The sequence below is a fragment of the Balaenoptera borealis genome (assembly GCF_965194805.1).
Source record: "Balaenoptera borealis genome assembly, chromosome: 5".
Lineage (NCBI taxonomy): Eukaryota > Metazoa > Chordata > Mammalia > Artiodactyla > Balaenopteridae > Balaenoptera > Balaenoptera borealis.
This window is the reverse complement of record NC_138862.1, coordinates 12,618,043-12,633,812: the sequence shown is the minus strand read 5'-3', so window position 1 is coordinate 12,633,812 and position 15,770 is coordinate 12,618,043. Positions and strand designations below refer to the sequence as shown.

Here is a 15,770-nt window from a genome sequence, read left to right as displayed (position 1 = left end):
CCAGAATATTATCCCTCAGTTTTACAGCTCAGGTTTCCATGACAAAAGAAAACAAATAAGGTAGACAAAAGACACTTAGACGGACAACGTGGGGTAAAACCAGGTCCAGAGTTAAAGCCTGAAGATAATCTTACCACTAGACAGATAAAATCAATTAATCCTTCCTACCATACCAGCATGTGACACCCAAAAGAACAAAAGCTCTCATTTTAAGAGTTAGGAATTTACATCAACACCTTACATCCTCGTCTTTTAAACAGGTGATCCATAACTTCACAATATTTAATTCACACACTAGCGTAACTCTATGCAACTTCTGAAGACAGGTTAAGGGGTACAAGAAACTGTTTAGAGCAAGTAAGTCATTTGGTCCAATATTATCTTAATGTAATGGTTATTTGCTCCCTCCCTTTTATGTGACGACATACTATGACATACAACACATGCACAATCATTCACTCATGAACAAATGAGTAAGACGCCACTCAGACTAACATTTGTATACCCAGAGGGTCAACCAAGCACACACAACTAGTAAGGCTATGAGACAGCTGTGCAGCATAAATGGTCAACACTGCTGATCCTAAAAGTGAGCACCATATATACATTTGAATATAAAAAACCATTGAAAACCAAACACATATGGGTTAGTTAAACGGTGCCATTCCAAGGTTATGCATAATCACAGGAAAAAGTATTTACATTACTTGGAAAACAGCTGCAACAAAGAGTTTACTGCCAATGCCCTTTATAAACTTCTCTCCTACGTTTAATACAGATGTCACGCTCACTGTCTATGTGAATCATCCTCCATTTCCGACGTGCTGACCTTCTCTTTACTCCATCTTCTATTTAGGATACAATTATAAAGCAAATTATTTACCTTTACTAAAGCATGAGATGGGTTGTAAAAAAATGAGATAGCCTGTGAATTTAAAGCATGTATCTGTCTGACTGGCTACTTGTCCGTCCCTTGTGATGGTCTTTTCATGTGTCTAACTGTAAAAAAGTGGTGGAAAACTGAACTCAACACAAAACTGATAGATGTCTTCCTTTATCTCTTAAAAAATTAGTTTCCAAGAAGGGTGTAGTGTTCCAACTTGCTGACCATCACACTTGTGCTTATGCTGGTTCAGACGCAGTATACCGGCCACAGACGGTCCACTTGCTACACTGAGTCACTGCTCCACAGACATCAAATTTTTGGTTCAACTGAACATTTTTCTGGACTAGTAGTTTTCAAAAATGAGTAACATTAAAAATGGGCATGTGACTAAAAAACATATTAACTATTATCTAAGAACGCTTCAGAAGGTTTTTTTAATTTTTATTTTATTATTATTTTTTTATTTATTATTATTAAATAATAAATATTTTTATTTTATTTTTATTTATTTTTATTTATTATTTTATTTTTATTATTTTATTATTACTTTATTATTATTATTTTATTATTATTTTTTTTTCATTTTTGGCCGTGCCTCGAGGCATGTGGGATCTTAGTTCCCCAACCAGGGATCAAACCCGTGCCCCATGCAGTGGAAGCGTGGAGTCTTAACAACTGGACCACCAGGGAAGTCCAAAGGTTTTTTTAAATAAATAAATGCAATGAAAGAAATCGATAAAATTATTTTCCATCTAAAGAAAAGTAATTTTAAAACAAATTGTTAACAGTACTTATGGTAGTTATGAAGAACATTCATCACACACATTTTAATTGGCATTTCAGAAAAACCTTAATGATGTGGTTAATAGTTATTTCCAAGAGAATTTTTCAGTAACAAATCCAAACAATGTGTAACGTATGTGTTTCATATCAGCAGTTTGGTCAAACAGCAATTCTTTAAAAGATAGAAAATAAATTTTATATGAAAAGGTACCACACTTTCAAACACAGAATACTGCACTACAAACACAGAATACTATAATCTACATTAGGTTAGTCTTCCCCCCATGCCACTTATTTAATAATCATTTATTCTGCAATATGAGTAAGACACTGAACTAAGCACGAGGGATACAAAGATTACTGAGACCTGGGCCTTTTCCTCAAGGAGTGAAGCGTCCAGACGCAGAACCCTGAACACAGTCCCACGTCCTGTGAAAAGCACTAGACCAAAAGTGCTGTGGGAACATCAGCGCTTGGTTCAGGCTGAGCGTTTCAAGGAAACTCATTACGGACCTCACAGTAGGCAGTAACAGCGCTGAAATTCTGGAAACATGGTTATTTTGGATAGCGTCTGTGAGCCTAAAAAGTTATGCCATAATCGATCACAGAAAGGCCTATACAAACCATGCTCAGAAATGGTCATCCCAATCTAATGATATCAGAGTCTCTGGGGGGCTGGAGCCCAGGCATCAGTATTTGTAAAAACCTTCCCAGGTAATTATAATGTGCACACCGGGCTGAAAATCACTGATTCATCGATTGATTAAGTCATAGCATCATGACTGATTGAACATCTTTACCAACATTAAGACAGAATTCTAAGGCTTGATTGATTAGTGGATACTTGGGCCCTAAGAGGATCCATGAGCTGAGTTTATTTTCACTTGCACCCTATTTTTTAATATGTGCTAATAATAGGAAAAATGACATTTCATATTGGTTATCTCATGGCACTTCTGGCCTAAGCCAAGAAAATTAAGTGATTGTCAATCCTTAACGATATGTATTGCCTAAGATGTCTAATTGTTTAAACTTTAAACCCGGGCAACTGAAGCCTGTAGAAGTCACAAACTTTGGGTACATGAAACTGAGTCCTGCTAGGGTCACTCTCACCATGTACGTTCAAGAAAAACACCTGCATACAAGCATGTAGAGAACAACAAAAGCAGCATATAAAAAGCATTCATCTTGTGATACAGACTAAGTTCCACAAAATGAAGGGAAGGAAGAGACAAGAGTGAGCTGGAGGGGCAGATTCTCATGAAGGAAGAAGACTCAAACTGGAACTGACAGGCTTCGACTGGAAAGGCAGAAAAGAGCATTCTAGCAGTCTTGGAGGAAGAGGGACTGCAAGATGACGGTTGGAAAAAGCACGCTACTTTGGGAGAGCACTGAGGAAACACCAGTCTCCCTTAAAGGAGATCAACACTGAACCAACAGGGTGGCACCAAATGATGGCAGGCCTTGATTGACAGGCTGAGGAGTCTGAACTTAATCTTATTGAAAAATAGGGTTACATTTGGGTTTAATATCAAAAATGATTTTAGGAGATTCTTCTGGTAGATTAATATGCAAGATGCATTGAAATTCAAAGGGCTGAGATTGGTGAAGATAAACAGAACACCACAGTATTTTCCAAGCACAGCTCCCTGAATACAACAGGCACTGAAAAAATGTGAAGGTTTTAAAAATGAACATTCTACAGCACAATACACATCTTGGTATCATTGACCTGAATGTCAAATTAATTTTACAAGTCAAATGATTTATAAAAAGGTCTGTTAGCTCTTAAATATTAATATTTTAAATATTAAAGTTTACAGTAGAAAAGCTACTGACATAGAAAAGCTAATTAGTAGAAAAGCTAATGACATACCCAAAAGATTATATATCCATTTATGCTAGCTTTACGGAGAGAGGCAACATTCACAGTTTTATTCTCCTGAAAAGAATTACTTATATAGTCTAAATCTAATGAAAATAAAAAGAGTTAATAGTTAAGACAATGTTTTTAAGATTCTTTTTCTTAAAATGAATGTTAATGCCAAAATGGATGGTTTGGGGAGTTTTTTTGTTTTGTTTTGTTTTTTTAAACCATTATTTGGCATAAAAGAGAGGACTGCTGGAGGTTTGGAAGTAGGATTATCCTTAGGCTTCCTGACCTTGGAGTAAAGTACAGCAATAACCCTAATAACTCTAGGTAATACATACTTTGTAGCTGAAAATTTGACTTCCCATTATTACCAGTAATCACAATTAGAGAAACATTTAGAATTTAGACAAATTATGAGATCACTAAAAAACACAAGCAGTTGAAAAGGGTTTCACATGCTAAAACAAACCTTTTTCCCCACAGATAGTTTTATCTGGATAGAATTCATCAGTATAAGAATAATATTTGTAGTATGAAGAAACATGCTTTGCAAAATTAATATTGTAGCAAGTGATATTTTAGTTGATTTAAGCATAAATAACAATGTATCAGTAAATGAATTAAGTCTGACTGAATATAACCCATATTACTAACACTTGTTTCTTAGAACACATATAGCCTCTTCCTGTTCACTCAAACCATGTTACCATATGTACCAAAAAATACATATTTCTTATACATTGTTCTCTGCTTAAGACTTTTCATTATGTCACTATCCTTTTCCCCAGTCAGGATAAAATTTTGCTATTTCAGAGTATTAAGATCAATCAGGTTTAACTGATATTAATATTCTGTATGTTAGTATTCTGTATGCAGAGATTAGGGTCTTCTGCCCTTCACTACTGAATATGGAGAAAGTTTAACAGTTTAAAGTATTTAGGGGATTACAGTTGTAAGTATGCCTTTCAAATGGTATTTTTAATTTTAAAAAATATGACCAATAACTAAACTGATCCTACATAGCAAAAGCATAATATAGAACAAGTCGTTACCACTAGAGAGCCTCTGACAACACAGTCACATTTGAAATAATCCCAAATTGAGGTTACCAGACAAACTCTTATATTACCAAGTGTAATATTCAAATTAATCTTTTTAGTTTTAATCTTATCCATCTGCCCACAAAATCACCCAAGCCTTACTAATCTACTATTTTTCTTGTACTGCAGTAGTCCTTTTCTTTAAAATAAACTATCAGAGTAGTTTCTTAAACAATATGAAATCAATCACCTACCTTACATGAAATTTTGAAGGTTGTTTACAATCCTCTTAATGAAAATGTAAGCGCCTCACCATAAAATCCTCCAACAATATTAAATAAATACTCTTATAGTCCATTACTACAACTGACCTATAAGAAATGCTGTTCATTACAGCAAAAATGTCAAGCAAGCCATTTTACAGGTTTATGTGATATGCTATACATTGCAACCGTTAATTTTTTGGAAAGAAAGATTTACTTTGAGAAGCAGCAGAAGAACCCAAGAAAGCAAAAATCTGTACCAAAACCTGCATCTTCCCCACCCCCAACAAAAACCTGCAGTGGGGGGAAGAAAAGAAAATAAAAGTTTGAAAGAAAATAAGGTCTGATTAAAAGGAAATAAAAGCATATCAGAGTCTTCTTTAAAAAATGGTTGCATCTGAATTATTTCAAGCAAAACAGACCCTGATCAGCTGGGATGTGAGAGATGACTTACAGAGCACAGCTACAGCCCCAGACTCGAACATGAGACATTCTTCCTTATGCCTAGTTTCCACTATGAGGCTGAAAGGTGGAGGATCCAATTTGTGATAGATCCGAAATCCTTTGCTGAACGCCATTCTCCTTTCTTCCGAGGCAGCCCTGTGAAAACCAAGCAAAGCAAAGCAAATGAAGCTAATGTTTCCTTCTGCAGCAAGGACTGCAAGGCATCCAGAAGTCCCTCCCTGCCAGCTTTTGATGGGGGGTGGGGTGGTAAAAAAAAAAAGGGGGGGGGGGAATTGGGGAGAGAATGGTTGATACCAAAAGATAAGTCGTCACTTAATTTTACCGAAAAGCAAGAGGAAAAGCTACCAAATTCTCACAGCAAGGCAAGACAGGGTTTTAGCACTCCAAGTCCATGAACGGTTTGGTGAAGATGAGTTTCCCCTTTACTTAATGTTTACCAAAAGGAAACATTTTGAGCGTATTTCGCTCGGAGTTGTTTATCAGCTTCCTGCTTCAGAATTTGTCAACTACGTTGAAAGGGAAACGATTCGAAAACTTCAAGCCGATCCTCTACGGGGCAAGAAGAGGTAGGTGCGAAGGAAGGTTAACAAGGCTGATTCAAAGCGCCTTAGGGGGCGAGAGAAGGGAAAGGATTATCCGACACAACGGGCTCTCCCGGGGGCGGCGGTGAAGGGCAAGAGCAGCGGTACAGGTTACCGCCGCCTCCAGCCCAGCGCCAGGGCACCGCCGGCTGAGGGGTCCGCAGGCAGCACCCCGTGGATATGAATGGCCACCCGGGAAGAGTCACGAGTCGGGACACGGACCGGACCGAGGCTCCTCGGGGGTTCCCGGCAGTCAACCTCCGGGAAAGCGGCTCCTTCCCAGGGGGACAGAAGCGCGGAGCAGCCCGATCCCTCCATTATACACCAGAAGAGATGACCAGGCGCCCAAACCGACTCGGTGCCTTTCCCGCGGGCAGTCTGACAGCCGCTGTCACCTCTGCCCCCCGCCCGACGCGGCGCCCCGCACAACCGGTGGTCTCCCAACCACCCCGCCTGCCCTCCCGTACCTGGCTGCCCGCGGTCGCCACTCACCGCTCCCGCCCAGGCTGCGGAGGTGGAGACTGCTTCAGGAAGCGCCGGCCCGCGCGCCCCGCAGCCGGTGCGTCTGGCCGCTGCCGCTCCCCGCCCCCCCACCAGCCGGCAGGCTCACCTCTTCCTCCGGCTCCTCCTCCTCCTTCTTCCGCAGCCGCCGCCGCCGCCACAGCCGCCCGAAGCGTCACTTCCGCTCCAGCAGGCCCATCTCTTCCGCATGGCGCCGCGGCCGGGGGCGGAAGGCCCGCCCCTCGCGGGGAAGGGCGGGGCGTCGGGGGAGGTCCCGCCCCCTCTGGGCTTCCCTGCTGGCCAGGTAGCCGTGAGCTGCCCGCCGCCTCCACGCGCAGTGACCTTCTCCTCGGGCGGCGTGTTCCCCAAGCTGCAGCTGCAGGTCCCACCGCTGAGGATGCCGGGAGAGGGAGGTTGCGGCCTCCCCGGCCCCCTCGCGTGGGCTTTTCAGAGCTTACCAACCACGGGGAGGGACTCAGGGGAAAAGCTTTGGGGGCTGGGTATTGATAGGTGCCCAAGAAGGGTGTCAGGACCACCCCCTGCCTCCCCCACCGGCCTGACTGGCTGGGGGGAGGCTTCGGGACAGTCAGCACGCTGGGCAACAGGGCAGCGCCTGAAGAGCTGTCCATGGTGTCTCACCGCGAACAGCGCCGAGTTCTTATTCTGAGCGTCTGGGTAGGTAGCAGGAAGGAAAACTCATGTCTGCTTTGGAACAACTCTGTTTGCTGCCTTTTCTTCTGGTGTGCTCTGGAGCTCTCAGGAGCACTATTAAAAAAGAGTGCTCGTAAAATGTATATCTCAGAAATAACTAAATTTCCTTGTCAATTGCATTGTTAGGCACTTTCATCAAATCTTTAACCGTGGTCATTTTTAAGTCTTTTGTCATTTACAGACAGTTCTGGGTGTACTCTGATGCTTTTGCAAATATGTTCCTATAAAAGGGTTTCATCTTCAAGGAATTCATGGAAAAGACTCTGACAAGTACAGGTTTCTGGTAACTGACTGTACTGCTGAACTGAATGAATAAGCATTTTCAGAACTCTAATGGAAAACTGATGAATTCATAAAAGTTTTAACAAAAGATCAAGATGAAAAAAAATTAATTAATTACGTGGGACTGCGTGAACTGATGAGGATGATTATAATTCTTGTGACTTTCTGTTGGAATAAAAAAATAAAAATCCCACAAGGACTCAGAGGCAGAAAATATACAAATCAATTTTCACTGCAAAGTAAAGGAGCTGTTACAGTGGGGGATTACTGGACTGAATGTCAATATTATGACATAGTATGAGTGTGTTTCGTGTTTGGTAATTGCAATCATTGTTGCTTTTGTTGTGGTCATCCATTTACAATGCTTGGTGTCAGTTTATTTATCTCTTGTAAAAATAAAATACAGTGTGTGTGTGTGAAAAAAAAAAAAAAGAGAGAGAGTGCTCAGCTGTACGTACAGTGGAGTGGAAAGTCCCAAGTCAGGATCTCCAGACTCCAACACGGCTGTACTGAGGCCGAGGCAGCTATGGTCGGCACTGAATGGCGAGTAGCTCCTGCCAACTGTGTTATCTCATAACTAAAGACATCTTATCCTTTCATCCTATCCTCATTTTTCAACAAATCATGCTTCCTGGTTAACATCAGTGTGTCCCACGGACTTCTCATTCCGTTTCCACTTAATAGGCCTAAATGTGGGAATGAAGTCAAAACCCAGAGAGTCAAAAGGAATTGAAAACCTGAAGAACTCAGCACCCCGGGAAACTGTTTCCTCTTGCCTTTGCTCTTTCTTTGCCTCTTCCCCTTCTTGCTTTTATTAACAGCAAAAGCAGAATTTAAATTTAGCATATTGCACAAGATCATTTCCCCCTCCAGGCCCTGTCATGTGGCTTGATTTAACATTTCTTCATCCATTTTAGAGAAGCTGGACCCACCCTGGTTTCAGGATACTAAAGTAGCTATAGTTCATTAGAAAAGGAACCACTTCTTTTATAGAAGGAGATATGCAGAAACACAGGTTTAGTTCTGAGAACTAGAGGGGATTTCTCTCATTTAATATGTACTATCTCCTTAGAAAAACTGTTTTGCTCTTGATAGTGGTTACTAACAGCAGCCTCAGAATTAAGCTCATTAAGATACTCTACTGGTCCATGCTTGCTTCCCCCCGCCCCCTCCAGAAGAACCCATTTCAATTGGAGGTTGCACTGGACAGAGAAAAATGAAATGGGAGTGGGTGAGAATGGATTTTTTCTTATTTGCCTTTTCAGGTATAATACTTGTATAGCCCCGAAGGAATACCAGACAGATATGCACCAGAAAAACACATGTAAGGTTATGGCTCCAGAAGATGTGTTGATGTTATTGAGTATGTTGCTCGGAAGTTGCTTTTTATGACAACTGAGACACAGAAAAGTTAACTTGTTAAAAATTACTCAGTTTGAAGTGAAGTTGGGACCACAAACCAAACTTGCCCACAGCAAAACTTCCAGTGCAACTCTGTCTGCGTGCGGCTGCTCTAGGAACCTCTCCTTTCTCAGAGTGGGAAATATCGGTGCTAGGCCCTTTTAGAAGTAGATGTTCTGCCTATTCCTGGTTTCTTTGGATTTTGAACTAAGGAAATTTAGGTCAACATTTCTTGGTTCTTGGTCTGAATTGCTGCTTTTCTTCAAGTTAAACTGGACTCTTATTAGTAGAGCTGTCAGTAGAAGACCACAGCTTTACCAAACCCTTTCTTTTCTTTTTTGGTAATGGTTGGATTTTATTTTATTTTTTTTTATACAGCAGTTTCTTATTAGTTATCTATTTTATACATATTAGTGTATATGTATCAATCCCAATCTCCCAATTCATACCACCACCATCACCCACCCCCGCTTTCACCCCTTGGTGTCCATACGTTTGTTCTCTACATCTGTGTCTCTATTTCTGCCTTGCAGACCGGTTCATCTGTACCATTTTTCTAGATTATACATATATGCGTTAATATACGATATTTGTTTTTCTCTTTCTGACTTACTCCACTCTGTATGACAGTCTCTAGGTCCATCCACGTTTCTGCAAATGACCCAATTTCATTCCTTTTTATGGCTGAGTAATATTCCATTGTATATATGTACATCTTCTTTATCCATTCATCTGTCGATGGACACTTAGGCTGCTTCCATGACCTGGCTATTGTAAATAGTGCTGCAATGAACATTGGGGTGCATGTGTCTTTTTGAATTATGGTTTTCTCTGGCCAAACCCTTTCAAAATAGATCACTGTAGTCATGAAATAAGCACATGCTCAGGGTTTAAAAACATAAGGGCCATTTTATTAGTGACTTTTAAAAACTTTATTTCTTCTTTTTCTTGTCTCTCTTTCTTATTTATACTTCTTTATTATAGCACTTGAAAATAGCTGGACAAATTGTCACCAAATTTGAAGAGTGTCCTTGGGGTTGGCTGACTTAAAATACAAGTTAGGTGGTATACACAAACTTCTTCGTGAGGTCCTAAGGGCCTACAGAGATGGGCTGACACCATCTTGAACCTTGAAAATGAGCAGTGAGGCCTGTGGTAGGATGAAAAATACCACCTCCAAAAGATATCCACATCCTAATCCCTAGAACATGTGAATATTAATTTAAGGGAAAACAAGTCTGTAGATACGATTGAGTTAAGAATTTTGAAATTATTTTGGATTATCTGGGTAGGCCCTAAATGCAATCACAAATGTACTTATAAGGAGACAGCAGAGGGAGATTACACACACACACACACAGAGGCAGTGTGAAGACAGAGGTAGAGACTGCAACAACGTGGCCACTAGCCAAGTGATGTCAGCAGCTACCAAAAGCTGGAAGAGGGCAGGAAGGATTCTTCCCTAGAGCCTTAGAAGGGAGCATAGCTCTGCCAATACCTTCATTTCGAACCTCTGGACCCCAGAAGTGTGAGGATATGAATTTCTGCTGTTTTCAACTACCCAGTTTGTGGTCATTTGTTACAGCATCCATAGACAATCAGTAAAACAGCCCATAGGTGTTTCAGATAACAGCTCCAATTGCTTCGATGAATTGAAGGCAAACATCATGATTTTTAGGGACTTCCCTGGCGGTCCAGTGGTTAAGACTCTGTGCTTCCACCGCACGGGGCACGGGTTTGATCACTGGTGGGGGAACTAAGAACCCGCATGCTCCAAAAAAGACAAACAAAAACATGATTTTTAAATGTTGGGTTTTGACCAAATTATTTCTCCTACGGACAATTCCCTGTATCAGGTTGAAACATGTATTTGCCGTTTCTTTAGGTCAAAAACACTTATGTACCCGGTAAATGATGGGATTTATTAATTTAGAAATGAATATCCCAATGACAAAAAATATACCATATGTTACAAGGCTATGAATTTTGACAGATTCACCATGTAAATTAGTAATAGGGCCTACTTTTCCTGGATTTCCTTATCAAAAATACTAGAAAGCATTTGGCAAATTTGGGGAATGTTTACAGCCTGATTCAGTTATCTTTAATAGCTTTTTTTCAGGTTACACAGACTAGAGCTAACCTTCATATCGGGATCGGCAGAGATCTATTATACAGGCAGGGATGACTCCTTGTTGGAGAGAAAATGGTGGTCTTGAGAGGCAACACAACAGTAGGTTACAAATAGCGTTAGCTGTTTGCTTTGAATAAGTTCATAGTAAAGGACAAGATTTTAAACTGGAAAAATAGAAATTTTGTCAGTCAAAAATATAGTAAGTTTGAGAGCAGAATCATTGTGAGAATAAAACAAAAACTTCAAAGAGTGAAAAATTGCTCACACATACCAGAGTTAAGAAAATTGCAACTGGAGCAAACAAGGAACTTGTATGTGACAAAAATAGTTTTCATTTGGAAAAAGAAACCAAGTCAAGAGAGCTAAGATGGTTTGTTTTAATGACACACAAGGATTCTTGTGGAAATCAAAGGACCAGAGCCATAACAGGGCTTGGCCTTCCTGAGATCAGGGCTGTAGGATGTTCACTCTTCAACATGGCTATTAGTCCTTAAGCAGCAGGCACCTCTGGAATTTCAACATCTAAAGGTACGTGTAAAAGGTAAGCTTTCATGGTCAAAGTGCTTTTGTAAAGTAGCTTAAAATGGTTTCTACAGGATTTGTCAAACTTTTTATCATTTACCATGTATTTTGAATTATCAAGCATGGGGTATAAGGTACATTTTCCTAAAGATCTTTCTTTTTAAAACTTATTTTATTGAAGTATAGTTGATTTACAATGTTGTGTTAATTTCTGCTGTACAGCAAAGTGATTCAGTTATACACATATATGCATTCTTTTTCATATTTTTTCCATTATGGTTTATCACAGGATATTGGGTATTGTTCCCTGTGCTGCATAGTAGGACCTTGTTGTTTATCCACTCCATATAAATAATGGTTTACATCTGCTAAACCCTAACTTCCAATCCACTCCATCCCCCCGAACTTGGCAACTACAAGTCTATGTTCTCCATGTCTGTGAGCCTATTTCTGTTTCATAGATATGTTCATTTGTGTTGTATTTTAGATTCCACATATGTGATGTCATATGGTATTTGTCTTTCTCTTTCTGACTTACTTCACTGCTATGAACATTGGGGTGCATGCATCTTTTTCAATTATAGTTTTGTCCAGCTATATGCCCAGGAGTGGGATTGCTGGATCACATGGCAACTCTATTTTTAGTTTTTTGAGGAACCTCCATACTGTTTTCCATAATGGCTGCACCAATTTACATTCCCACCAACAGTGTAGATGGGTTCCCTTCCCTCTACACTTTCTCCAGCACTTGTTATGTGTCGATTTTTTTTAATGATGGCCATTCTGACCAGTTTGAGGTAGTACCTCATTGTAGTTTTGATTTGCATTTCTCTAATAATTAGCGATGTTAAGCATCTATTCATGTGCCCGTTGGCCATTTGTATGTCTTCTTTGGAGAAATGTCAATTTAGGCCTTCTGCCCATTTTTCAATTGGGTTGTTATTTTTGTTAAGTTGTATGAGCTGTTTATATATTTTGGAAATTAAGCCCTTGTCAGTCGCATCATTTGCAAATATTTTCTCCCAGTTCGTAGGTTGTCTTTTCATTTTATGGTTTCCTTTGCTGTACAAAAACTTGTAAGTTTGATTAGGTTTCATTTGTTTATTTTTGCTTTTATTTCTATTGCCTTGGGAGATTAACCTAAGAAAACATTGGTATGATTTATGTCAGAGAATGTTTTGTCTACGTTCTCTGTTAGGAGTTTGATGGTGTCATGTCTTATATCTAAGTCTCATTTTCCTAAAGATCTTTTAAAGTAAGAGCCCGTGAACTGGTGGACCACAGTATACATTCTGAGAAACCCTGTGCTAGGCATTCTCATTGTACAGGATGATTCTAACCTCTGAGCCTCTGCTAGAGTTAGCACTGACAGGGCTGGGAGGAAGCCAGTACAAATTACCGGGGCCCGGAGGTCCAGAAGCAGACCATGGGCCAGTCAACACTGCCTATCAATACCAATTCCATATAACAATTTTTAGCCTGTCCGCCTTTGCTGGGCAATCTGTAGTCTCTCAGCAGCTGTGAACCTAACACCCATAGATAGTTTAATTGTTCTCATTTTCATTTACTTGACACCACAGACCAAAGTGTTCTTTGCCATAATCAGGGAATGGCAACACTCCCTTTACTATATGGATATTACAATGTTAGAAATTAGAAGAGTTATTGTAACCGTAAAGAACCACTACAATGTAGCAACTGACGTTTTCATATTGTATTTTGCAGCTCTAAAACGTCTGACCATTTTTAGGAGGATTTCATGATTTCAAGGGAAATTAGCATTTAAAGCAGAATTAGGCATTCGTCCACACTCATTGAACTATACATGTTTACAGAGGGTAAACTTTACAGTTTATAACTCATACCTCAATAAACCTGTCTTTAAAACAATTAGGGAACTCTACATTTTAGTACATTCTCATGAGGAAGGTACTTGCTTGAAGACTTGGGAGATTCTTGGCCAGTTCTGGGTGATGAGGTTATCACTGCAGACAACCATGGTTCACATGAAATGAAGCCCTCTGGGAGATGATGTGAAACCTAACTGTTTTCCTATGAGATTAGGAAGCTGGTGTGGTAGACGTGAAATCGTGCCTTAGATTTTCTACGAGAATCTGGTTGTACAGGCCATGCTCCCCAAGAACTGCTCTCCACCAATTACTGAGCATGATGGAATACAAAGGCAGGCCAGCTCCTGGAGACATGAAACTCCTCAGAATCGTAACTTTGTATTGAGGACTCTGTCAGCCTTGCTGAAACTTTCTTAGAACTGCACTGATGTCTGACACCTTCTTTAATTCCTTCCCTGCCTCACCACCTCTCAGCACTAAGGCTCTCCCAGCCTCCTCCCACTCCCTCTTGGCCCCTCATTGTCATTCCCTGCCCCAAATCTCTTGTATCAATATATGTAATGCCATCTCAGAGACTGCTCCCCAGACGACCGGAACTAACGCACTGGGGGATTTATTGTTCCCCCTCCTTACTTTGGCTGAGGGTTGCTCCCAGGGACATTAGGCAGTGGACACTCCAGCCTGTAGCACAGGCCAAGAGAAAGCCCTCGGGCAGAGCTGCAGGTCTATGCAGGACACCATGGCATCAGTAAGGATATGGGCCACCATCCTCACCTGGTAGAACAGCAGTTAACAGTTCCTTATGCCTATGGTTTATGTTGTCTCAATAAAATAACTTTCCTTTTCAAAAACCTTCCTCATCTATTTTGGAAGACTGCGCCAAAAGAAAAAACTGCAAAGACAAAACCTCAGCTTTATTAAAATGTCACCCTCTGAATTTCTCTTTTGACAATTTCCTTCCTAAGAAAGAACGTCCTTTAGCTATTTCAGGAATAAAAAACTTCGGGTTGTGAAACGAAAACCACTTGTTTTATGTACAGTTCTATGCTAAATTCACCTGACATCAAGGTCCTAGTGTGGTGTTCAAACTCATTCCTGAAAGTAAAACAGCCTGATGGATTTCACATGATGAAAAATCTGAGTTTACTTCAAGAGTCCTTAAAAGCAGATACAGGAAAAGTAATCGGTTCAATGCGTTTGGAAACACAAATTTAAGGCACAAATGATGTGCACGTCATATATATATGCGAGTTTATATGTTTTAGTCCATTTAAGTTGAGAATAAGTGTTCTATTTTAATTCTATTTAGTAGGCCACTGAGTTGTAACAAAAAATTCATCCAGAATGAATCTGTAGGGATAAGCAATGATCCTACAATAAAGATAAAATTGACAGAGCAATTAGAGTGCATGACACTGTTCTAAATATTATTTGACTTGACCAAGGGTACACATGCTAATAGTCTCACTATATTAGTCATTTGAAATGCTCCAACTAAAATTAGTCGCCAGCCAAATACAACAAAGGTTCTATTTAAAAATTAATTTAATGCTTGGCTAAAGCTTAATTACATATATAATTATCAAACAATAGTCCTTAATTTCCAAAAAGTTCCTCTTTTGAAAATCACAGAATCAGAAAGCATAAACTTTAAAACAAGTTCTCTGAATATTTACAACATGGTATAAACATTACAGAAGACCATGGATATTAAACTGCTTGGGTGTAGCTAATCAGCAAGGCGTGTTCTTTATTGCATATCATAACTCACATATGTGAGATTTAAAATATAATGCTAGATTACTAAAATTCAAATGCATGTATTTTTTTAAGCTGGTCAGGGAGTAAAATCATGAATGAGACAGGACAGTCAGCCCCAAACCATGCATTAGGTTGTGGGTCTATTATTTCCAAAAATGAAACTTCTACGTTCTTTTCAAAAACCTACGTTGCATATATTTATTTAGAGCTCACATTAAACGTACAGTTGACTGTAATGCTAATTCAAGGAAGAAAAGTTCACCATTCACCAATGACTAAGTCCACACTCAACTCTCAATTTTAAGGCAGCACAGCTACAGTGATAGCAACTGCTAACCAAAAGGTGACGAATACTTAGTCACTTGCCAGCCCTTTTGTTGCAACAGTGTAGTAATTTCCCTAAGACAATTTGCTATTGAATAATTTTCTGCTGTTAAAAGGCTTACTCTGTAGAAAAACACCACAAATTTCCAGTGTGAAAGTAACTCCATGGTGGTATAAATATATATATATATATATATATATATGCATAATTATACACTATACACTGCACACATTGTTTACAGAGAACAATTAGCTGAGAGGGTTAATTTAAATGACCATATAAAATACTTCTGTAAACAAAGTATGACAGGCAGTAAGGAAACCATTCACAGACTTCCTAGAAATGATCTGAATTCCTTTCATTCCGAAGAAATCGCATTTAAGGACACAGTA

The 15,770-nt window shown here is 39.7% G+C and overlaps 1 protein-coding gene across 16 annotated transcripts in view; it reads right to left on the bottom strand.

Moving 5' to 3' along the window:
- SYNJ1 (synaptojanin 1) overlaps positions 1–6,695 on the bottom strand; it is an 86,194-nt gene extending 79,499 nt beyond the window's left edge. For 3 of the 16 annotated variants that reach the window (XM_082395027.1, XM_082395029.1, XM_082395028.1), the window contains exons 1-2: positions 6,384–6,523; positions 5,300–5,445 (exon numbers count right to left, since the gene is read on the bottom strand). In XM_082395027.1, the coding sequence (XP_082251153.1) occupies positions 5,300–5,423 (124 nt within the window). In that variant the 5' untranslated portion in view covers positions 5,424–5,445; positions 6,384–6,523. Of the gene's footprint in view, positions 1–5,299; positions 5,446–6,358 lie in introns of all 16 variants that reach the window. The other 13 variants (XM_082395034.1, XM_082395037.1, XM_082395023.1 and 10 more) reach the window with 10 other exon arrangements.
- Between the last annotated feature and the right edge of the window lie 9,075 nt (positions 6,696–15,770).